Raw genomic sequence first — 26,695 nt, forward strand, 5'->3', positions numbered from 1 at the left:
TCCGTATGTCATTCAAACAGAATGGGAAAATTCATGTATTAACGGGATTGTCCAGCACAGACCTTGCTCCCTTAGGCGAAAAAGAGTTGCTGCAATTTTCAGGCATGGGGTTCTTTGTTCATAAGGTTCCAGAGGAGAATGTAACACAAGCCGTTCCATGGTCACCCGAACTCAAGCAGGTATTGACAGAGTTTTCTCATGTGTTTGAGGAACTGAAGGAGTTGCCCCCTACGCGCAACCACGATCATAGAATTCCTTTATTACAGAATCAGCCCCCAGTTAACACCAGGCCATATCGGTACCCACACTATCAAAAAAATGAAATTGAGAGGCTGGTTAAGGAGTTTCTGCAGTCAGGAATTATTCGCCCAAGTCGGAGTCCTTTTTCATCCCCAGTGTTGCTGATAAAGAAAACGGATGGGTCTTGGCGATTTTGCGTGGACTATCGAGCACTCAACGAAATTACGGTTAAGGACAAATTTCCTATACCGGTAATTGACGAGTTACTTGATGAGTTACATGGCGCAAAGGTATTTTCAAAACTTGACCTGCGCTCCGGGTACCACCAGATCCGGGTCCATCCTGAAGATATTCCGAAGACTGCATTTCGCACACATGATGGGCACTACGAGTTTTTGGTCATGCCATTTGGGTTGACAAACGCTCCCGCATCCTTTCAAAGTCTCATGAACGACCTTTTTCGACCTCATTTGAGACGGTTTGTTTTGGTTTTTTTTTTTATGATATTTTGATATATAGCAGGTCTTGGGAGGATCATTTGCAACACTTGCGGAAGGTGCTACATGTCCTAGCGACCAATAAGCTATATGCCAAGCTGTCAAAATGCCAATTCGGGGTATTGACAGTGGGGTATTTGGGGCATCTTATTTCTGCTGAAGGGGTTGCGGTCGACCCACAGAAGGTTCAAGCCGTCCAGAATTGGCCAGTACCAACATCAGCCAAGAGTGTCCGTGGGTTTTTGGGGCTAGCTGGTTATTACTGAAAGTTTGTGAGAGGCTTTGGGGTGTTAGCTGCTCCTTTAAACAGGCTCCTCTCTAAGGAAGGATTCAGCTGGAATGAGGAGGCTCTTGCTGCCTTTAATCTCTTGAAAAAGGCCCTCATTTCAACCCCGGTTTTGCGTCTGCCAAATTTTACTGAGCAATTCATGGTAGAGTGTGATGCTTGTGGTGATGGGTTAGGTGCCATTTTGACTCAGAACAATCAACCCATAGCATATTACAGTGAAGCTTTAAAAGGAAAGGCGAAATCCTTGTCAACCTATGACAAAGAGATGTTAGCTGTGGTGAAGGCAGTGAGAAGATGGCGAGCTTATCTACTAGGAAGGTCCTTTGTGATCAAAACGGACCATCGCACCATCGCAGTCTCAAGTACCTCTTGGAACAGCGACTCACCACACCGTCACAAGCTCGGTGGCTACCAAAAATTATGGGGTTTGACTATGAGATCCAGTACCGGAAGGGGAAGGAGAATCAAGGTGCTGATGCGCTTTCGAGGGTGGCAGCACTTCAGTTCAACGCCTTGTCCATGCCGATTGGAAAGTGGTGGGCTGATCTTCAACAGGAGGTTCTCTAGCAGCCTTATTATGCTACACTGGCTGCCAATCGATCCTTAAAGTGTGTCCAACGAGATGGCGTGTGGATGCAAAAAGGAAAGATCCACTTAAGTCCCACTTCCTTCTTATTACCTGCGGTATTGGCCGATGGCCACTCTTCCCCGGCAGGGGGTCATTTTGGGTACCTCAAGACTCTTACACGCATCTCTTCTAGCTTCTTGTGGCCGGGCATTCGCGGTTCCATCAAGCGATTTATTAGAGATTGTGAGGTGTGCCAAAGGTGTAAGCATAAGACCCTTCGGCCCGCTGGGTTACTTCAGCCTCTTCCGGTGCCTCAGCGGATTTGGACCGATATATCGATGGACTTCATCGAAGGGTTACCTCTATCACAAGCGTATAACGTGATTATGGTGGTGGTGGATCGTCTCTCAAAGTATGCACACTTTATGCCATTACGACATCCATTCACGGCTATAGTAGTGGCAAAATGTTTTATGAATAATGTGGTGAAATTGCACGGGATGCCGCTTTCAATTGTGAGCGATCGCGACAAAATCTTTATTAGCGATTTCTGGAAATCCTTGTTTCGACTGCATGACACAAAATTGTGCTACAGTTCCAGTTATCATCCCCAAACCGACGGACAAACCGAGGTGGTAAATCGGACTCTAGAGCAGTATTTACGTTGTTTCACGTCCGATCAACCAAAAAAATGGATGGAGTGGCTTGCTTGGGCTGAATATGGGTATAATACAGCAGTGCATTCGGCAAGTAAAATCTCCCCTTTTGAAGCAGTCTACGGGATTCCTCCTCCGTCCTTGGTTCCTTATGTTCCAGGCACCATAAAACTGCAGGCTGTGGATGACATTCTAAAGACAAGGGAGGTGATATTACGTGATCTTTGGCGTCACCTGTTGTTGGCCCAAGAGCGCATGAAGACGCGCGCTGATCTGCATCGTCGTGAAGTCTCCTTTCAAGTCGGGGATTATGTGTTTTTTGAAGTTGCAGCCTTATCGCCAGAAATCAGTCTCCTTTCGGAGTTCCTTAAAGCTATCCCCAAGATTTTTTGGGCCATTTAGGGTTCTTGCAGGAGTAGGGGTTGTGGCTTACAAATTAGACCTGCCTACAGACGCAAGGATACATAATGTGTTTCATGTGAGTTTGCTCAAAAAGAAGTGGGGACCTGTTGTGGAAGATACGGTGGTAACATTGCCACCAATTTCAGCTGAGGAAGTTTTGTTACCAGAACCAGAGGCCATCTTAGACCGGCGGGTGATTCAGAAAGGGAAATATCGTCCAAAAACAGAAATTCTGGTTCAATGGAAAGGAGCTCTTCCTGAGGACGCATCATGGGAGAACTTATGGCGATTTACCAAGACTTATCCCCAATTCAACCTTGCGGACAAGGCTGTTAAAAGGGGGATGGATTGATGAGAACACTCTCCAGTTCACTGCATGGCTTGGCATGGCTGTGCTACGTATTGAATTAATTAGTTGAATTAGTCATTACTTTTGTTTAGTTGAAATTGTCAAGCAAATAAGTAGCGGGATAAGGATGAGCTGGAAGCATTCCTGGTCTTTAGCTCTAGTACCGGTTTTTCCTAATTCATTGTATTACCGTTGTAATGTGTCCTATTTAGAGGCACAGGTTCTGTGAGAGAGGGGAATGAATAAGAACAATTCTCTCAAATATCCTTCTCTTCTTATCTTTCTCTAAATCATCTTATCAGATATCACAATGTCAATGAATGAAAAACATTATGAATGTTCGTGCGACAAAGAAAAACATTACCGCATCATGTAAGCATTACAAAGTTGCATGAAAAAGAAGAGAAAAGATTCCAGCTCTCTGTAACAGCTGCACAAATCATTACTGTTTGTGCGCACGTCCATATCCAGAATGGATCATCCATTAAATGTGTTTTAATTAATTTGAAGTCCCTCTACATAACAATAATCACTAAAAAAATTAACAAATACAAATACACACCGACAAAATATTTTCATCGGTAAATTATAGTGAATTTTTCCAATGACTAAATATGTCCTCACAGTATCCATAAGTAAACACCGACAAAAATATTCTCTCGATATATACCAAAAAAATTACAGTGAGAAAAGAATGAATATAAAAATAATATGATGACATGTCATTTTTACAGGCATAATTCGACGAATTTAAATCCATCGATTAAATTCATTGATAAATCTATCAGTAATATTTAATTTATGACCCGATAAATGATTTTCTTTTCTCCCTCCCCTATTTCTTTTTCTGCCTTTATTCTCCTCTCAACAAAAAACACCCCCCAATTTTTATCACAAATCAACCACCTCCCACTATAAATCTAGCTATCCCAACACCCAGTTTGTCAATATCCCTGTTGATTTAAATTTTATTGAGAATTTCCCACTTCAAGTAAGAAAAACTATATATTTTTTATTTAAACTCAATTTTAAAATGTTGTTTTTATTATATATGTATTTTGTTTGGGTGTTTACTTATTTTATACCTTTTTTCCCATAGAAATTTATTGTATGAATGTATGATTTGTACATGTTAGAGTTTGTTTGGGATTTTATAAAATTATATTTGTTTGTAGATTAATGAAATTTATTTTGAATTTGAAACTTAAGTGTTTTGTGATGAAATAAATAATGTCTTATAATTTAAAGAGTTCGTTTTATATTTTGTCAATTTTATTGTTGACTTTGGAATTTTTGATAAATGTATAGAAATTTAAATTTATATAGATAAATTGATAATGAACTAGTTTTACTATAAAAATAGTTTGAACAAGTTTGAGTTAAACCAATGTTTTGTTATTTATTTATTTTATGTAATTAATTAATGCATGTTGCATCAATATTCTATATAGGTTTGACATAAGTAATGGATAATCATTCATGGATATATTGAGATTCGCCCACAGGGTTAAGTAGGATTAATTATTGTAATGGGGTTCAGAGTTTTATTAATTATATATTATTTAATTTAATAAATATTTGTAGAGGTGATATTAGATATTCATATAGAAGGTGTAAAAATAAAAAGTTTCTCAATCTAGATGTTGTAATGATGCATCTTCTAAAAAAAATATTAATGGAGATATACTTGGTGTTGGTTTGTACATGGAGAACCATATGTTCCTCACGAAACCGTGATAAAAAGAATGGTTGAGTCAATTTCTAGTTCTAGCAACGTGCATGGAATTGTAGAAAACAATAGTAATCCTTATAGGAATATGATTATGGATGCGATGAGAATAGATCAAGGTTATGCCGATCAATGTCCAATAGTATATAAAGAACCTAATACAGACGCAACCAAGTTTTTTGATTTTTTTGAAAGAATTTGATTAACCATTATGGGATGGGTGCACAAATCATAGTAAATTATCGGTTGTTGCACATGTGTTCACCATCAAGTCAGATCATGGGTTGAGTGAGACTGATTACGACAAAATTGTTGAATATGCAAAAAATATTTTTCCTGAAAGGAATAGGTTGAAAAAAAAACTTTTACGCTGTTAAATTCATGATGAAACAACTCAGCCCAAGATACTAGAAAATTGACATATGTCTAAATTTCTGCATGTTATACTACCCTGAAAATATAGAGTTGACCAAGTGAGAACATGTGGGCATGCTCGTTATAAACCCAGAACTAGTAGGGGAATGACTCTTGTCGCATATAAAAACTTAGATACTTCTCAATTACACCTAAACTGCAAAGGTTATTCATATCATCAAAGAATATTGAGCACATAATATGACATCATTCACATGATGAAGTGGATGGAGTGATGATGAACCTTTCTGATGGTGAAGCCTATAAATGATTTAATAGTGTGCATCCTTAATTTTCAGTGGAATCAAGAAACATGCATCTGGAGTTATGTATAAATGGATGCAATCTATTCAGGTCATTTGTTGTTCCTTATTCTTGTTGGTCAGTGATATTTACATTTAACAACTTGCTATTGAGGATGTGCATGAGGTCGAAGTTCATGTTTTTATCTACAATCATTCTTGATCTTAATAGTTCGGGTTAGAATATAGATGTTTTTCTTCGTCCATTGATTGATGAGTTGAAGCAGTTGTGGTCATTCAGGGCTTTGATATATGATGTATCGAGAAAATATAATTTTCAGATGAAGGCAACTTTAATGTGGACTATTAATGGTTTTCCTGCGTATGAAATGATTTTTTATTGGAGCTCGTATGAAAAACTAACATGTCTATACTGTATGCAAAATAACAAGGTCTTTATGTTAACAAATGACAATAAAACATCTTTTTTTATTGCCACAAGCGATTCTTACCAATGAATCACTAGTACAAAAGAACATAAAGGACTTCTTTGTTAGTAAACTTGAAAGTGATGTTGCACCACTGTTATCGTCGGGTGAAGAATTGTATGACATGGTTTTGTAGTATGATGACATTGTGTTTGGTTTTCAATTCATTAAGTAAAAGTTTTCTAGTTTTGGTTTGACTCAAAATTAGGTAAAACGAATTATTTTCTAAGAGCTTATTTATTAGAATACTAATTTCATCCACCATAACCTTGGTGTTATGCACATTGAAAAGAACGTATTTGAAAATATTTCAAATATGGTTATGAACATGAAATGGAAGAAAAAGGACAACATTAAAGTTAGAATGGATATATCTTTTTTTTTTTATCACCGTAAAAATATGGAATTAGTTTATAGTGGGTCACCGGTCACAAAGTCCAAAGCCAGTTTCTTCTTAGACAAGAATGCACAATTACTTGTCTACCAATGACTTAAGAGTCTGTGTTTTCTGATGGATATGCTTCAAACATATCAAGTTTGGTGATTTTGGATTGTATGAAATGAAGAGTCATGACTGCCATATATTTATACAAACACTCGTTCCACTAGTTTATCGGGATTTATTGCCAAAGAAGAGATGAGATGCACTCATAAAGAAGATCAATTACTTCTTTAAAGATATGTTCCAACATGTTGTAGACACAATACATTGAGAGGCTTGAAAAAATATCATCTAGATAATCTGCAAACTTGAAATGATATTCCCTTTATCATTCTTCGAGTCAATAGAGCATTTACTTATACATATATCGTTTGAGGTAAAAGTTAGAGATCCAGTCCAATATAGATGGATGTATCTATTCAAGAGGTTAGAGATTACATATGCATCATAATTACAATTCTATTATCTTTTAAAAAAAATTCAAAAAATTCATTTAATTCCATATATGTACTTGTTCAACCTCAAGAGAAAAGTAAAAAACAAGATGCATGTTGAGGCTTTGATATACGAGACTTATATTGTTGAAGAGATCTCAAGTTGGAGGTCCAATCCGATATAAATGGATGTATCCATTCGAGAGGTTAGAGATTACATATGCATCATAATTACAATTCTATTATCTTTAAAAAAAAATTCAAAACATTCATTTAATTCCATACATGTACTTGTTCAACCTCAAGAGAAAAGTAAAAAACAAGATGTATGTTGAGGCTTCGATATACGAGACTTATATTGTTGAAGAGATCTCAACATCTTGTACTATTTTAAACATCACTTGAGAACAAGAATCAATCGCGTTCTAAGATATGATGATGGTGGGGAAGTGCCTTTGAGTGTGAACTTGTCAATATTATCTCATCTTTAATGACCTGTACTAAAAAATATTGTGAAGAGAAGATATTTGACAAAGATAGAATTCAGAAAAGCACATAATTATGTGCTATTCAATTATGATGAACTGATACCTTTTATTTAGTAAGTATAATAATCCATTTGTTATTACTTTTGAGCAATTTATCTCTTATACTATCATAAACTGATCTATTGTTGAATTCTTTGTAAGTAACATTGTCAATTTTTATTGTTAAAAAACTCACAGCTGACTAAATTTGAAATCTTTCAATTACAAGATGAACACTTTTCCATACGGTTAATTATATATGTAAGGACTATTTAATTATTCTTATCTCTTGGGATACTTAAATTTCATTACACATTTCTTATTAACTGTGATGAAGATGTAATTCATGTACCAGGTTTATCAATTGAAAAAGAATATTAGTGTTACTTTGAATTTACTAAGTTTAGGTTCTGAAAGAAAGGTGAAGTGTTACAATGAGTATTTAATCAATGAACATGTGTTTCATATTGAAGAGTATGGTTATGGTAGAAAGAGATATAATAGTGAGATCTGTGTTGAAGGATGGACTTCTAATGAGTTTGAAATTGATTATTATGGGAAGTTACAAGAGGTCATTGAATTGTAATATCATAGAAAGCATAATAAAGTCTTTTTATTCAAGTACCATTGGTATGATACCACTAATAGAAGAATCAGAGTAGATTCTCATTATGGTTTAGTCAAAATTAATACAAAGGTTAGACTCTGCAACATCGATGATGTCTTTGTTTTTGCCAAACAATACCAGCTAGTTCATTACACATACACCTTTTCCTTTAGAAAGAATTGTTCAAGTGTTGATTGGTTATCCATAGTAAAAACCAAACCCAAGGTTCATGTCTAGGTTGTTTAGGATGACAACAATGAATTAACTATGGGAGATAATGCATTTCAACTTGATGAGTTAGTTGATCCATATCGAGTTACTTCATCTAATGACTTAAAGGACAATTCAAATTTTCATGTTGGCGAGAATACTTTTATTGATATTGAGGTTGAGGAGTTAAATGATATTTTAAGAAATAGCAGACATACAGAAGTCAATAAAGATGATGATAGCGATGAAATCAACATATAAGATTGCGATAGAGATGATGAAATTGAAGAAGAAGAAGAAGAAGAAGACAATTTCGATTAATTTGCACAACACGAATGTATAATGCTATAAATCATAATGTAATATTATGAAAATGACATTAATTTATTATTAAATGATAAGGAAACATTAATTTTATGTGATTTTAATATTCTACAAAGAATTAGTGTTATTAGGCCCATATAATCACTATGGTTAGCTAATTGATTTGTTGGTGATAACAAATTTTTTTTATTTCATGAAAAATAAAATTATTTAAAAATAATAATAAAAATAGTAGCCACATAAAAAAATAGCTATGATAATAGTTATGATAAATGAATAGTTTTAAATGTGAAATATTGATACTATATATCATTTAATGTGTTTATATTTACATCCTATGATCATTTCACAAATGGTCGTAGCAAAGTTAACTGAAAATTTGATTAAATTAACAACATTAAAATTATTCGATTGACATAAATTGAAATAAAATATATTGGTTTGTGGAAATTCAATTTAAATTGTAGTGTATTTATAGATTTAAAAAATTTGGGTAGTCTCCCATCTAGGGAAGGTGCTGCTCATTTTTTTTAAAATATGAATAGTTTACGGTACCTTAATCCTTTAATTTGTGTAGATGCCTAGGAGAAAGTCAATAGCATATTGTATGAACATGATCACTGCTAGTTCTTTTGGTAGCGATTCAGACGAGCATGAGTTGTTAGGTGCCGACTAAGAACAGACACCTAAGACACATGCATCTACTCATGATGTGAGCTTGTCAGGCGCAATGCCGCTATGTCAAGGGGGGAGGGGTCCATCACAACGACTTGTTAATAATTTTTGAAAAATTAATTTCAATTAATGAATGCAATTTCAGATTGACAAACATTGAGGCTGCCGGAACCATAACATTGACATTGAAATCTTTAATGGAAATTCCATTGTTTTAATGGAGTTAGGTTTCCAAACATTCTAAATGGAAACCTATGATTAATGCATGATTCAGAAGATTTAAGGTTAATATTAATTTAAATATCTATTTTTATTATGTTAATTCAATTAGTTTATTAACATATTAATAAAACTTTTATTTTACAAATTTTAATTGCAAGGATAAATTTGAATGTGATAGATCTTATAATGCTATTATAAGGAGGGTTTGAGAGAATCACGTTGCAACAAAGTAAGATTGAAGTGAAGATAAGATTTTTTAATCCTTTTATTCGATATTATTTTTCATTTACTAATATATAATTCATTTGTATCATGTAAGTTGCATGATTTTTGGTATTAGGCATAAAAAAGCCAAAAATATACAAAAGAAAGAGGGCTTTCAGGCTAGAAGGAGGTCAAAGTTTGGAAGGATAGGAGACCGTCATATGTCTCAGAGGCTGTGTGAGTGAAATATATTCAGCATGTGATGTCCGAACATTTCGTGCAATGATCACACTCTGGTGCAGAGATTTGAAACTGGCGTGTTCACGGTTCTGTTACCATGCACACAAGTGGCTCTATTATGTTTATTTCGCATGCGGAGTGGATTGTAAGACTTTTTTTTTAATTATTTGTTTTTTTATATAAATATATTTAACTACTAATAATTTTCTCTTACAAACTATGATTCTTAGAAGTGAACCAAGCTCGATGGAGCTTTTTATGAAAACGCACGTGTGGATTGATGACCGCAAAAAGGAGTACAATAGCTCGTGGAGTGCCGAGCTTAGCATTTTGTGGCGTGTTGTTTTCAACCATTTTTTTTCTTAAATTATTATTTTTTTGAATTTGTTGACTTTTTTTTTCAGGATACATATAACACCTGATTAAAGGAGAGATATAATGATGATACTTTGACCCATCCAGATCTCGATCCAGATATGTAGTTGGAGGCACATCGTTTGGTGGACCAGATAGAAATTGGATGTACAGTTTCTCTAACACTACGACTGAGGACTTGCAAACGACCCACAATGTTTCAACCATTGGATGCTTGTAATCGATTTCAAGCCCTTAAACTCTAGAGTTCGAGGTGATTTTAGACGAGTGAGTTCAAGTTTAGACAACCCATCTTGCTGCTGATTATGAACGACTCAATGCTAAGATAACCGAACTCCACCGAATGGTAATAGAGATGAAATCATAGATGGGTGGTACATGTGCTCCCTTTTCTTCGTCCCACGGTCCTGACAAAGATACGCCTCCTCCTCCTCCAACGCCTCTATTCTAGATTAATTTTATCTGAACTTATAAATGTTTAGATTTATAATAAATATTTGATTTTTATATTAATTTAATTTAATTTAATTATTTTATATTTATGTTTAATATATATATATATATATTATTTTTTTTAAATTATTACTAATGGGGTTACTGACGAACTTAGGTTCGTCGATATATTCTAGAGAGTTGAAAAAAATTACCGCAAATGCCATTGATTTTCTATTTATGTTTAATAGAATTTTTTTTAAAAAAATTTCTAAATTATTATGGATGACATAGTTTTTAAACCCGATCCGGTGCTTGACTCGGTATAATGATCGGGTCACGGGTCAGATGGGTTGACCCGGGTCAACAAAAAAAAAGAATTCCTTACTTGCCCTTGGACTAATAATAATAATAATAAGCATTATTGAAAGAAAGAAAAGTTTCTAGAGAACAACCTTGCTTGCCACTCATGTTTTACCATATCTAAAACCAAACATTGCTTGCCCTTATATAATTAGCACAATCACCCTCACAACACAGCACACACAAATCCCTACCCTGTTTTTTACAAACTACCTCCCCACCACCTCGACAGCCACCACAAGCCCACCATCACCTCCTTAATTTTGGGATTCAAAGTTCCTTCTCAAAGGCGTAGAAGAGATTACAAAATACAAGAGCAATGCCTACTTTCACAACCACAACTATTATGTCATCTCAAAGTAGCAACCTTAGTCTCCATAAACTTAAAATTAACCCAAAAACACAATCAAACATAGTCACAGTGGGCGAATTTTTCAAACAACAGATCAAACCCTAACTTAAGCAGATCTGAAATCCCTCTTTTCCCAACTCTCAAAGCTGAATCAACTTGTTCCTCATTTCATCTATTGAGACCCTGATTTATCCTCAATTCTTTTATTCCTCTTGAGAATCGAAAATCTCCCCTCAAAAGCCAAGTTTTCTGTGAAGAGTTAAAGATTTACAAGATTGAACATATTAGTTTTTCGTGATTCTGTATTTATGTGACAAATGGTTTGACAGTAAAAAACTAAAATGGTAACATTTTATATATATAAATCAGCCGGGTCTCATCTGGGTTTACCCAAGTCGACCGGGTCCCGGGTCGACTAGGTTTTGCAGGGGTCAATTTCCTAATCGATTTTTTTATCAACCCGACCTGGTTCCAGTCCCAGGTCAGTCGGATCCCGAATCGACCCACCGGGCCGGACTGAGTTTTAAAACAATGATGGATGGGGTTACCAACAACCTAAATCCATCGGTATATTCTAGATATTTGAAAAATAATTACTATAAACCTAAAAATTCTGGTAATGAATGTATTGTATTGTAATTAATGAGGTTTGATCTAATTGACAAGTGGTCATTTTTTCCCGTCTTGATAAATACTGTGGGATTTGATTTCCACGCTACCAGGCTCTAGAAATACAATTTTCTTTATAAATTCGTTAATTAATCTTGATGTAAACAATCTGTTTTAACCTAATTAATTAAAGAAATCAACCTAGTTTAGATATGTAGAAACTACTCGGCTGGGGATATATGTTGAATTATACTTGTGATTACAAGTTTATTTATAGATTTTAAATCTTAAATAAACAAGAAATTAAACTATATTAAAAAAAATCCCAAACAATAAATATAGTATGCAGGCTTAACTGGTCTATCGTTTCAGAACCTGTTGACCGGATCCTCTACTTTTTATATAACTAAAATCTGAATTACTTTCAACAATATCATGATGTTATATATGTATATGTTAATCTAACACCAGGATATAATTGTAGCCTGCTTAGATATCATCAGCAAAACAGCAGGGGACAAATGTTTCTAGTGCAAATAATCATTAATTTTCATCAATAAAAAGCAACTTCTCCTTCTGGAGTTGGAAGATATGATTTTTATTTTACGGACAGACAGTCATGGGTTTGGTTAATTTAAAAAGAAAAGAAACAAGCCTCAATTTTTATCACGCACGTGAAAACTTGAGCCCCAAAATTTGACAGCAGATCATGGCAAGACATTTTATATATCACCATAGCTATAGCTTGGAACAACATGTGCCTGAACTCAACTTCCATATATACTTCTCATTGCAATTCAATAATCGGAGAAGTTCCCAGTCCTCGCCTTTGTTTAAAAAACATCCCGAAGAAGGGAAAATGGCAAGAAAAAAGAAAAGAAAAAGAAGGGAGCCCAAAAGATATCAGATAAAAATGGCAATGGAGTATTGAAATAAATGCAACAATTCTATTGGACCCAGCATTTGATTTCTAACACGGAGATTTCAGATTGTAGTAAACAGAAAGTAGTTTTTTTTTTTGTTAATTATGGAACCTCAGACCAGTGGATCTCCAAATAAGTTCCACAGACAACATCTCGAGGGAAAATCTATTACATGTAGTTTATTTATTTTTCTTTAGCCAATCAAGAATACCCTTCTCTGATTCAGTAAGGTCCTGCTCATTCTTCCCTTTCAAAGATCCTTCCACAAAGTCAAAATAATCCTTGTAGTTCCGCTTGTAATAGCTATCCATTCTCTTGAAAAACAAAACATGCCAATCATTAACAGGAAGGAATATGCGAATTGTAGAATTAAAGCATAGAAAGAAGAATAAAATAAAATTGACTCCTAAAAAGAGAGATTCTTGGCGATGGCACGTAGTAGTAGTACTGTAACTCTAAATGTTATACCTCCTTGTCATTTTTGGTCTTGTTATCCTCTGATTTCTTCAAATATTCTGACAATCCAACAATGGTTAAAACGGTCAGCTAAGACTCCAGAGAAGAAGAAAGATATGGCATTCCACGGGCTGCAAGAAAAGGCAAAAATGGAAGTGCAAAACAAGAAGTGGTGTTTTTAGTACTTTTAAGAAGTTCAATCCTTGAGTCATTGACTGAATATACACCAACCACGGTGGATAAGAGGACTCCTCTTCTTCCAATGTCAGCTGCCCTGCTTGCTGCTTTAGCTGTTGTTGCTGCAGCTGCTCTTTTACCTTCTTTTTTATGAACTGCATTAACATTTGATGAAGCAAACTTGTTGATTGTAACGGTCAGTGCCATCAACACACTTTGGGATATTGAACTCATCTGTGAAAACCATTAGACAAACACACAAACTCTCTCTCTCTGCAGTTAGTAGCAGCGGCACCACAGCCACCAGTTTTTTTGAGCCTATAGATGATGATGAGGTTTCAGGCTCTTATCTTCGACTTCGTCCAAACACTTTGTTTTCTAGCGTCAAAATATACACTGTGGATGTTTAAGAGTACGATTGATTTTAAAGTATTTCTATTTAAAAATACATTAAAATAATATATATACATATATATATTACATCAAAGTATCAAAACAATCTAAAATTATATATAAAAAAATTAAATTTTAACCGATCTCATTTCTCAAACTGGACTTGTTAAGAAGTTGAAAAGTGCACACAAGGTGCTGGCACGTGCGAATCTGCCCTTTATTTCACACAAGCGACATGTCGAGGTTCTCATTTAACCTTTTTTATTTTTTAATGCTGGAACCAGCTGTTGCAGCTAACAAAACCAGCAAATGGTGAGAAAGAATAGACAAAATCAAGCAACAGAAAATGTTAATAAAAAGAAACCCAAAAACCAGTAGCACGGTGACGATGAAAGGTTAGCCTAAGGGGTTGTGAAGTCTTTCACCCCTCAACCAGGAAGGTCAACCCCTTAGGGAGGACCAGCTGCTACCAAACGTTCGGAGAGTAAAGTTATGGTGAGACAGTCTTTGGGCTAGTCCGTAGTGTCATTCAATTTTTGACATTCCATGAAGAGCCAGGGTGACCTTGGCAAGCAAAAGTGGTTTGACAACTTCCTGGTAACATCAGCACAATAACGTGTTCAGAGTTTTCTTTCCCTATGTATGTTTTTACATGAACCACAGCATATTATACAGCAGCCGGTAATACCTTTGCCTGTAATACAGTAATACACAACAATTCAATTATCTAACAATCGCCTGTGCTTGCACCAGGCAATAGCAATCACATATAAGAACATGCTCCCAGTAGTGCCACCAGTAACAGTCCATAGAAACTTCGACATTTTTTGATTCCGATATTCATGCCAAAAACACCAACAACTACAACAAAGCAGCTCACCACTAAGGTTGCTGTCGTCAACATAACCCCCATTTGCAGGAGATGATTCTGTTTGTCGTCCATGACGCGGGACAACAAGCAAAAGAATTAAAGCCGGGAAAAAGAAAGAAGCCTAGAGTAAGAAAAGGAGAAGAAGAAAGCCAAAGAAGAGAAGAGAGGAGAGTAGGGAGATGCAAAATCTGCAAATTTTCATTAATCATCAATAATTGTCCTTACATTTAGAAAAGTAGGGTATTTATACTAAAACCCTAACTAGAATAAGCAATTGGGCTTATGGCCCATTAAATAAAATATCCAACAATAATTAAATCCAACCCAACAAATAAAACCAAATTCATAAACCTTAACTAAAAGTCCATATGAATTAAGCCCAAAAACATAAGCTAAAGTCCAATTTCTCAATGGTTTGGGCTATCCTCCATCGTCTATAATTATACGCGCGCGTAACCAATGTTTCCGGTTCGATGTCCCCATCAATTCTCCCGGGGTTGGAAGAACTCGACCCTGTCGAGTATAGGTCAAGGCAGCTCCGATAATGCTCTCAAAGATAAGGATCAAGCTGTTATGATGTCTCTCTGATAATCCAAGTACAGTCTGAATCTGGTCGTTGAGCCCATATACTAGGATTTGCTGAAGTTCATCAACCCTGGTAAAAACAACTTGTGCATTCAAAGTAGCATTAATATATTCCTTTTGTGCCAAAGATATGGATAAAGAGGTAGGGGTATCAAAAGGAGCATCAGGGATATGCTGTATTTTATAAATACTGAGATCTTTCACGTTAAAAGTAGAGCTAATATCAAAGTTTAATGGCAATTTAATGACATAATTATTTGATTTAATCATTTGCAACACTTTGAATGGTCTAACACTACTTACTTGCAATTTATGATCGGTTTCCAAAGGATACCGTTCAGGTCTAATCTGTATCATGAAATAATCTCCAACAGTAAGTGCATCATGATATTCAAGTAAATCAGCTCGAAATTTGTATTGTTCATTACTTGCTTGAATTTGTTTCATGATCTCAATATGCAAATTATGAACCCTACATGGTAATGACTCAGCTGACTTAAACATCCTATCGTGAGGAGATATGGGAGGGTGTTCTATAGGCTTCTCAGGTTTGTAATTATGAACACTAAATGATTGAGGGTGTGAAATGTGACAAACATTGTTTGAAACCTGTGTAGATATGGTATGAACACGATCAAGTAAACTAGGATTATCTTCATCTTCCTTATCACGTGCATGGGGTAAGGGGTCAAAAAGCTCAATATGTTGCTCTAAACTTATGATGTGCTGGACACCAAAATGTGGGATGAGGAATCAGGTAGTTTAGGAGGACTAATATCATGAGACTCTTCTAAGACCATACGTATCTCTACAGGCGATTCCACTGAAGAGTTCCCTAAAACTTCCTCTACCATTGAAGCAGACATATCACTCTTTTTTAACCTCAGTCTCAAGCTCATGTGGACTCATTGTGTTAAGTCCCTCTTTTTGCACATCCTCGTCATCCAGGTCACTAAAATCCTCAAGATTAGGCTCATACACTTCAACACTACAATATTCCTCTTTACCTATATCCTTATGTTTTTGGATGACTAAGGGTTTAGAGGTGCAATCTAAGGAGATATGACCAAAACCTAAACAATTAGTACACTTAACCTTTGAACTCACCTTAGACACTTCATTGACAACTCTTTTACCTTTATCTTTCTTACAAAGTTTGGTGCTACTAGGATTAGGTCTATGGGGTGGAGCACCTAACAAAGAATCACTGTTTCTGAATTGGGACCTAGTAGGGATGCTATAAGAGTCCTGATGATTCTTCCACTGATTCTTTGTGACCAACTTGTAGTCTTTAACTAAGGTATAAGCCTGGTCAAGGGTAGATACACCTTGAAATACAATTTCTCTTCTAAGATCATCATCTAAGCCTCTACAAAATCTACGCAAAGTCATGGCTTCATTCTCTTTTATGGCACATCTAATCATGTAATCGTTAAACTGCGTCATATACTCATTGATAGATTTATTCCCTTGTCTTAGATTGTTCCATTGGTCTAAGAGTTTATTCCTATAAGACTGGGGTAGGTACTTCTCCTGAAGTTTATGTTTCATTTTGATCCAATCAGTTATAGGAGGTTTACCTCTCATCTCTAAACAATCCTCAACATCTCTCCAATAAACTTTGGCTTCATCAATGAGTTTCATCTTAGCAAATCTAACTTTTCTATTATCAGACAATTTATGCCACTCAAAGAATTTATCCATATCACGAATCCACATATCAAATATCCAAGGGTCATGACGACCGTCAAAAGTGGGAGCTTCTATTTTGTTAGGACTTAAGACTCGCTCATCAAAGTCATCGTATTTAGAATAACCTAAATGATAGTCATATTGGTGGCGCTCAGAGTGAACTTGTCCATAATGATTGTTCTTGTGATATTCATTAGTCTTTGAGTGCCTTATTCGAAAACTCTCTTGGGGTTCAATTCTCTTAAACATGTTGATCACCTAAGCTTGCAGTTCCCTTTACATGGTCGTCGAGACTATCACTAAGGTTGAGTCTACAGCAAGTGTAAACTTAAACTTGGACACTAAATGATCATGACATAAATGCATGCAACACTAACTTATAAATGGAATTGAGATCACAAATGGTTCTTGCATGTAAAATCACAATACAAAAATAAAGCTAATTTTTTTTTTTTTTGTGAAGATTAATCAAGAACAGATTATGCCAGGAAAATTATAAGCAAGCAATGCTAGACCTTTTAAGTGTAAATGATTAATCAAATAATGGTAACAATTTTTACTAACTTCAACGGGCTCAACAACTAGTTGCTAAATATCAAAGAAGAAAATGGTTAAGTAAGAGTGAACAAATAAAAATGCAAGGTGTGATTTTTTTTTTTAGGCACAAAAGTAATATTAACGACAACTTTGACTACCAAGTGCAATACCTAAAGTAAAATCAACAAATCAAAAAAGTAAAGTAATTTACTGACTTGACTGCTTTGGAGGAGTATGCTGGAATTTGATGTTGATTATGTGGCGAAGACAATGACATGGCAGACATGTGGCAGCAATGGGCAGACAAGGACATGGCAGCTGATATGACAGAAACTGACGATGTGGCAGCTGGTGGAGCAGCCCTTGACTGGTGTGGCGATGACGTGTCGGATGACGTGGCTCCAGGAGGTTGACGTGGCAGATGACATGGCAGGGTTAATTATATTCTCAGCTGGGGGTTTTTTGTTTCTTCTTTCTTTCTTGCTTCCCTAGCTTCTGTGACCCGTTGCCGCCGCTGTCGGCGATGGCTCACTCCGTGCTCCTGCTTGGGCCAGCGGCGCGAGGGGGAGAGGTGGAGGTGTCTGGTGTCGCTTCTGGGCGAGGCTGTTGATCCGGTGTCGCTGTTGGGCGGGGGCTGCTGCCGAAGGTGAGGGCGCTGTGGATGGTGGGTCGCGGCTGGTGCTGTTGCTGGGGTGCGGTTGACGGCGCTGATGGTTAGCAACGCTGGAACTGATGACTGAGATCTACGGTGGTTGTGGGTAGCTGTTGCTGGTGGTTTTGTGCTGCTGAAGCCGGAGATCCACTGATGTCTCTTGCGGTGTCAATCTGGTGGTTGCCGCTGGTCTGTGTCGGAGGTAGCAAATCGGCGTGGATCGGTGGACTGATTTGCAGGTCTTCTCAGTGGTGGGTCTGCCGCTGTGACTAGCTGAGACGCCGTAGATGGCAGTGGCGCCGCTGCTGGAAACCCGATTACAGTGGATGATGAACAGTGAATAGTGAACAGTAGATTCTTGTAATCAGAATAGTAGGGTTTTTTTTTTTTTTTTTTTTTTTTTTTTTTTTTTTTTTTTGCAGAAGAGTAGGTTTCACATAAATGTGTAGATCGTTTAATTGTAAGAACAATTAAAAGCCATGCTCTGATACCAAATTTGACGCGGGACAACAAGCAAAAGAATTAAAGCCGGGAAAAAGAAAGAAGCCTAGAGTAAGAAGAGGAGAAGAAGAAAGCCAAAGAAGAGAAGAGAGGAGAGTAGGGAGATGCAAAATCTGCAAATTTTCATTAATCATCAATAATTGTCCTTACATTTAGAAAAGTAGGGTATTTATACTAAAACCCTAACTAGAATAAGCAATTGGGCTTATGGCCCATTAAATAAAATATCCAACAATAATTAAATCCAACCCAACAAATAAAACCAAATTCATAAACCTTAACTAAAAGTCCATATGAATTAAGCCCAAAAACATAAGCTAAAGTCCAATTTCTCAATGGTTTGGGCTATCCTCCATCGTCTATAATTATACGCGCGCGTAACCAATGTTTCCGGTTCGATGTCCCCATCAGTCCAGCATTATGTTGATGTAGTCCTCTGTGTCATCAACATACTCCCTCAGCTTCAAGACCATCAGATGACATAGGAACAAAAAGGAGTTAAATAGCAGCCATGGAGAAAATTAACTATAACCTTAGAAACGATGCTGATTATATGATTGATAATTGAAAATGATATAACTGTGTTTTTGCCTGTTTAATCATGTGCAACATTGCTGTATCATGTAAAGATCACAGGCAAAGACATGTATATAGACGCACAAATACACAAATGGAATGCACATTCTCTACTCTGTCATTGGCCGTGGCTTTTCTAATCAAATTTGGGGCTGTCTAACTTGTCCAGGCAACCCAGCCACTACACCTCAATTGAAGTCCTGCACCCATGCCCCATGACAAAATACTCACTGTTCAATTCACTCTTTGGAGTGGCGTCATACGAATTTATATTGAGAGTGGTATTGCAAACCTGAACTGGCAACTCAAACTCAGGATCCAGAAGGGCATACTTCAGAAAAGTTATCGACTTACTGCATATCTAGAGAAACCAGCTCGTTCTGATCTTGGATCAACCTTCACTGAGAAGGGTGTAAATGGTTATATACATATGTTGCACTCATCAAATTCTGCTGTGGTCATTCTTACATATGAATTCTCCCTGAGGCAAGGTGATGATGGGAAAAGTCAAAAACGTTCTAGCCATCAGCCTCAAGTTCTCTTGACAATCTTTCTTCTCCAAATATAGTTCTCATTTAATTTGTCCTCTCTTCAAAGTGGGCACTACCAGATCAGTTTCTATAGTGTAATAGCATGATGGAGACACTAGCATGATGGAGACACTGATATGAGACATGATTTAAGCACATACATGATCATCGATGATAGAGGATAGCCCAACCCATTGTTCTTTGGTTGGGTGATTGGGCTCGTTCAAGCCCAAGTTATTAGATTTTATTTGTTTTTATTATTGAACTTCAATTTATGTTATTTTATTAGACTTTTATTAGTTAGTGAGTTTTAAGTTCTAATTAAGGTTTTATTATTTATATGTAATTTTCTTGGCATTACGATCAATTTTTGATGAATTGAATAAAAATTGCAAAGTTGCAGACTTTTCTAACCCCCTTTCTTCTCTTTTTTTTTGGTTTCTTCTTCTTTCCTTTCTTCTTTGACTTCAAATCTCTTTTGTCCCGCATCAATTTTGGTGTCAAAGTCTAATTTTTAATTGTTCTTTCAGTTAATAGGGCTTGTGAAAATCCTCCAAATTCAATGCAGTTTCTAAAACCTAGAAATTATATAGTTGATCTAGAAAAAATAAGATCCTTTAATATTTATGTTTACTACCGAGATTTGAAAAAAAAATATTGTTTATCTTCTCTAAGCCAACTAAACAAAATACATCAACACAGGCCCATTTATCCAAAAAAATAAAAGATCAACAGGTTCTACACCTCGAACCACAGCACGCATCCAAGAGAGAGAGAGAGAGAGAGCGGGGTAGGTGAAGGATAAAGGAATTGTATAGCAAGAGTTTCTACCAATTTCCAATCTCCATTCTGCACTGTAATTTTATTTTCTTTTATATTGATTTTTTTAAAAAAATCAAAAGTCAAGAAAAAAAAGAAAGAGAGTACAATGTTAAAAAAAAGTGGCCAAAAAAAAATAAAGAAGTGAAAAGTGATAGTAAAAAAAGAGAGAAAAAAAGGGAAATGAAAGCAACAAAAAGACATTATTCGAAACATCACATCACGACAACAACTTTGTGACATCAATGACAACTCACATGATCCAAGTATTCTATTGTCAACATTAAGCAATTTGATCGGTAAATTATTTAACTCTTTGATTCATTGAATATGATTTCTTTGGAAATACACTTGTTATTCAACCAGCAAACATCAGCCATCAAAGATCAACAGATTCTCCACCTCAAACCATAGCACGCGTCCAATAGCAAGAGTTAGAGAGAGAGAGAGAGAGAGAGAGAGAGAGGTGAAGGATAAAGGAATTTTATAGGGAGTTTCTGCCAATTTCCAATCTCCCATCTCTACTGCACTTTTATTTTCTTTTATATTGATTTATTAAAAAAAGTCAAAAGTCAGAAAAAAAAAGAGAGAGACCAATGAAAAAAATAAAAAAAAAAGTGAAAAGTGACCATAAAAAAAGAGAAAAAAAGGGAAAAATGAAAGCAACAAAAGGACATTATTTGAAACATCACGACGGTAGCTTCATGATATCAACGACAGCTCCCATGATCCAAGTAGTTTGTCGTCAACATTAAGCAATTTGATTGGTAAATTATTGAACTCTTTGATTTGTTGAAATTTATTTCTTAGGCAATACACTTACTATTCAACTTATCATTAATAATATTACTTTTTTTTTTGTCTAAAAAAATTAATCTCACATTGCGTACTTATTTGTAAATTTGTTCTCATCAACCTTTGTCGTCATTGATATCTAGCATCTAGTTATCTTTGATAATTGCGAGTCCTTGTTTGTAACATTATGTTTAATTAATAATTTACACTTAAAGGTCTAGCAATACATGCTTAAAATTTTATTGTTGTGTTTTGTTCTTGATTAATCTTCACATTAAAAAAAATAAAATTACTTTTATTTTTGTATTGTAATTTCACTTGCATGAATTATATATGATCTCAATTCCATTTCTAAGTTAGTGTTGCATGCATTTGTGAATAGTCATCTAGTATCTAATTTTAAGTTTACAACTACCATAGACTCGATCTTGAGTGATATCTTTATAACCAATCATGAACAAAACACCATAGAGTTTTAGACAACTAGATTAGGTGTAGTTAGATATGCCTTTACACAACCCAAGAGAAATGAAGATTGGAGGATTGCTATCTCTCACCCTTATATCAAGTGTGGGGATAAGGATTGCAAGATTATCATTGATAATGAAAGTCGTATCAATGCAATATCTTCAAATATTGTAGTTCGCTTAGGCCTAAAACTTGTTCCCCATCCTAAGCCATATAATGTGTCATGAGTTAATAATACCTTTAAAGCAGTCAATGAAAAATGTTTTTTCCATATCAAATTCCTAGACTATCATGATGAGATTTGATGTATCAATGCAATATCTTCAAATACTGTAGCTCGCTTAGGCCTAAAACTTGTTCCGCATCGTAAGCCATATAATGTGTCATGCGTTAATAATACCTTTAAAGTAGTCAATGGAAAATGTTTATTCCATATCAAATTCCTAGACTATCATGATGAGATTTGGTCTGATATGATTCCAATGGAAGTAGAACATTTCATTTTAGGAAGGCCATGGATATATGATTTAGACATCATCAGTTATGATCGATCAAATTCATGTTCTTTCACTTTTAAAGGAGGAAAGATCAAACTTATTGGATTGCCACCAAGACCTAGCAATAAGAACAAGTAAAAGGAGAATGTGAAAGAACAAAGACTTAAAACAACGAGTCTAAATGAGTTTGAGAATGAGGTTAAGGAATAACCTATTGTATATGGTTTAGTTGTAAAAGAAATTTCAAGAAACCCTTTAGTGGAACTACCTAAGGAGGTAAATATGACTAAGATAATGTCCATAAGAGTTTGAAAAAGAGGTTCATGAAGAGTTAGTTGTATCTCATTTAGGTGTAGAAGTTTCTGGAGACTATCTAGTAAAGTTGTCTGAAGAGGCAAGTGCAATGTCGGGAGAGTTTCAAGATAGTTGTCATTTTGAGTTCCTTAATTCCTCAACCTCTATGCTTGACACCTAACTTGCAATAGATTTTGAACAGCCTTCTGAGCTTCCTGATTCTTCCTCCCCTATGCTTGACATCCAGCATATCATAGATTTTGAACAACCTCTTAAACTCACTAATGCTTTGTCCCCTATGCTTGACATTTAGCATCTTGAACAGTTTGCTGAGCTTCCTTACCCTTTGTCCATGGTAAAAAGGATAAGAATGACCCTGATTCACTAGGTTATGTCCAATCTATATCCATCCAGAATTCAAAGTGTGTTTCATTCCACACTCAACCATATAAGGTTCATGGTCACAAACCTAGGATGCTGATAGTTCTTCTTCCTTTGTCTGCTCACTCTAAAATGTATGATTCAGCCGAGTCTTTTGCATGTATAGTTCATAATTTGTATATTGAGATCATAAAACATATTCAAGCATGTAATATACAACATAAATTTCGAGCTAATTTACAAAAGTATCATGATGCATTAAATGTTATAGATTATTTAATGATACAGATTATACCTGAACAGTATCCTTTGGGAATCAGTCATAAATTGCTAGTGTTAGACCATTTAAAATGTTGCAAATGATTGAATTAAATAGTTATATCATTAAACTACCATTAAACTTTGACATTAATTCTACTTTTGACATAGAAAACCTCATTATATATAAAACACAATCTATTCCTGATGCTCCTTTTGATATCCCTACTTCATTATCCTTATCATTGGCACAAGAGAAACATATTAATGCTACTTTGGATACCCAAGTTGTTTTTACCAGTGATGATGAAGTTCAACGAATCCCAGTATATAAGCTAGGCGACTAGATTCAAATTGTACTTGAATTACCAGAGAGACCACAATAACAGATTTGTTTGAATTGCCTCTACCTTTCTACTAGGCTTTCATTATATATAGGAAAAGTAGTGTTGTTATGCTGTACATAGTAATTACAAAGAGGAAATCTAGGAAGCTAAATATAGTAAAAGGTAAATTTTCTATTTAAGCATTTATATTCCTATTTAAGCATTTACAGTTGTATGCTTGACTTCAGCCTTTCTATTGACATCCCCCCTCAAATTGATGCGGGCTTATCCATAAGCATCAATTTGGTCGTAAGAAAATGATGACGTTGTCATGTGAGAGTCTTGGTAAAAACATCAGCCACCTGAAGATTGCTGGACACGTGTGGAAGTGATATAGTTTGAGCTGCAAAGGCGTCACGAATGAAGTGGCAGTCCACCTCAATATACTTTGTGCGCTCATGGAAGATAGGATTGGCGGTAATGTGTATAGCACTTGTATTATCGGCAAAAAGAGGAGTAGGAGTGCACTGCTGAAAACCAAGCTCAGCAAGGAGCCCGTGGAGCCAGATGATTTCGGAACAAGCTTGGGACATAGCCCTGTATTCAGACTCAGTAGAAGACTTGGAAACACGATCTTGTTTCTTGCTCTTCCAGGAAATAAGTGCAGGGTCAAGGAACATACACCAACCAGTAGTTGAACGCCGAGTGTCAGAACACCCGGCATAATCAGCATCACTATAAGCAATAAGATCAAGAGAAGTACCAGCAGGATAGCAAAGTCCTCTTCGAATTGTGCCATGAACATAACGAATTATTCTTTTAACAGCAGCCAGATGGAGGTGCCTTGGAGAAGCCATGAACTGACTAACCTGTTGTACTGCATAAGAAATATCAGGTCTAGTGTTTGTAAGATAGATTAAGCTGCCCACGAGTGTACGATATGCTGCCGGGTCTGATAATAAATCATCCTCATCTTTGCGTAGCTTGAGATTAATTTCCATCGGAGTATCAAGGGGTGGCGAATTCTGAAGACCAGCAACTGTCACCAAGTCCATGGCATACTTGTGTTGGGATAAAAATATGCGATTTGAACTAGCATGAATCTCTAGACCAAGAAAATATGTTAGAGGACCTAAATCCTTCATGTGGAAGGATTTCTACAAATGCTGCTTTAGTTGATCAATCAAAGCTAAATCAGTACCGGTGATAACTATATCATCAACATGCACCAATAAAAACACAACTCCATGTGCAGTCTTACGTAGAAACAAAGATGCATCATATTTACTTTTGAGGAAATCAAATTGAAGAAGGATAGAAGTAAATCTCTCATCCAAGCACGAGGAGCTTGTTTGAGACCATACAAGAAGTGGCGTAACTTACACACAGCAGAGGTAGGAGTGGAAAATAAGCCGGCTGGTGGTCGCATATATATATATATATATATATATATATATATATATATATATATATATATATATTCAGTGAGATCACCATGAAGAAAGGCATTCTTCACATCCAATTGGTGTAAACACCAATGTTTAGATGCTGCGATGGCCAGAATTGTTCGAATAGTACCCATTTTGGCTACGGGAGCAAAAGTCTCTTCATAATGTACTCCATATTTTTGATGGTTTCCAAGAGCCACCAATCGTGCTTTATATCTGTCCAAGCTGCCATCAACCTTGATTTTAACAGAATAGACCCATCGACACCCAAGAGGAGTCACACCAGAAGGACAATCAACAATGTCCCAAGTCTGATTAGCTTCGAGAGCATGTAATTCTTCCTGCATAGCCTGCTGCCAGCATGGTTCTTTAGCTGCCTGTGAATAACTAGTAGGAATAGCAATAGAGGATAAAGTGGCAGAGAGAGCAGCAGTAGAATTATGTGCCACAAAGGAGTTAGATCCATACTTAGCAGGTGGTACAGATACTCTAGAGGAGCGGCGTAAAGGAGCCAAAATAGTTACCTCAGAAGCCATAGAAGGGTGCAAAGGAGGAGCAGATGACAGGACATAAGCTGAAGGGGGTAGCACTGGAAGTCTTCTCTTATATACCATATGCGGCTTGAACCTGTCAACTTGAGCACTTTGCAGATGAGAAGAGTCATCAAAAGAGGGTAAAGAGGCAAGAGAAGTGGCTGAGGATGAAGGCAAAGGAAAGAAACATTGATTTTCAAAGAAAATAACATTTCTGGAAACATGAACTCGATTAGTGTGTGGATCAAAACATAGATAACCCTTTTGAGTAATGCTATATCCAAGAAAGGCACACCTAATTGACTGAGCAGAAAGTTTATTTCTATGAGGTGGAGGAAGATGCATGAAGCATACACACCCAAAGGTGTGAAGATTAGTGTATATAGGAGGGCAATGATGAAGCCAAAAATATAGAGACTCTAGACCCAAGACTTGTGAAGGAAGTCTATTGATTAGATAAGTTGCTGTAATGAGTGCTTCCACCCAAAACTTAAGAGGAACATAATTTTCAATGAGCAAAGTACGGACCACATCCAAAAGATGGCGATTGTTGCGTTCTGTTACTCCATTTTGCTGAGGAGTATAGGAACATGAGCGTTGAGAAATGATACCATTAGATTGCAAGAAAGATTGGAAATCGTTAGACATATACTCCCCTCCTGAATCTGATCTAAGAGTTTTAACAGTGGCAGAAAATTGAGTGTTAACCAGTACAAGGAACAATTTAAACATAGAGAAAACTTCTGATTTGTTCCGCAAGAAATAAACCCATGTATAACGGCTGTAGTCATCTATAAAGGTTACAAAATACTTGTATCCTGCATGAGGAAGTATAGGACTAATTCCCCAGACATCACTATGAACTATCTCAAATAGATTTGTTGCTCTGCTGCCTTCAGAGGGAAAAGGAAATACTTTACTTTTGCCAAGCTTACATGTGACACAATCAAGGAACATACTGGAAGAGGAATGCATTGTAGTGTTTATTAATCCAGATTTCAACAAATGGGAGAGAATTCTAGGATTTGGATGACCAAGACGTGTATGCCAAACTTCATTAGACACTTTAGGTGCAGTACAAAAGAGAGATAAA

At 36.0% G+C, this 26,695-nt stretch overlaps 2 protein-coding genes across 2 annotated transcripts; both read right to left on the reverse strand.

Annotated features, from left to right (window-relative positions):
* Positions 1–12,817: 12,817 nt before the first annotated feature.
* Positions 12,818–13,833, reverse strand: LOC133700504 (uncharacterized). The gene is made up of 3 exons (XM_062124057.1): positions 13,455–13,833; positions 13,282–13,328; positions 12,818–13,127 (listed from the first exon to the last, which is right to left on the reverse strand). The coding sequence occupies exons 1-3, from the start codon at positions 13,678–13,680 to the stop codon at positions 12,993–12,995; spliced, it is 408 nt and encodes a 135-aa protein (XP_061980041.1). The 5' UTR covers positions 13,681–13,833; the 3' UTR covers positions 12,818–12,992.
* A 10,117-nt stretch (positions 13,834–23,950) lies between these two features.
* LOC133674594 (secreted RxLR effector protein 161-like) lies at positions 23,951–24,676 on the reverse strand. Its single transcript, XM_062095834.1, has one exon. It carries the CDS (start codon positions 24,674–24,676, stop codon positions 23,951–23,953), a length of 726 nt encoding a protein of 241 aa, XP_061951818.1.
* Between the last annotated feature and the right edge of the window lie 2,019 nt (positions 24,677–26,695).

The sequence above is a fragment of the Populus nigra genome, chromosome 1, assembly GCF_951802175.1.
Source record: "Populus nigra chromosome 1, ddPopNigr1.1, whole genome shotgun sequence".
Classification (NCBI taxonomy): Eukaryota; Viridiplantae; Streptophyta; class Magnoliopsida; order Malpighiales; family Salicaceae; genus Populus; species Populus nigra.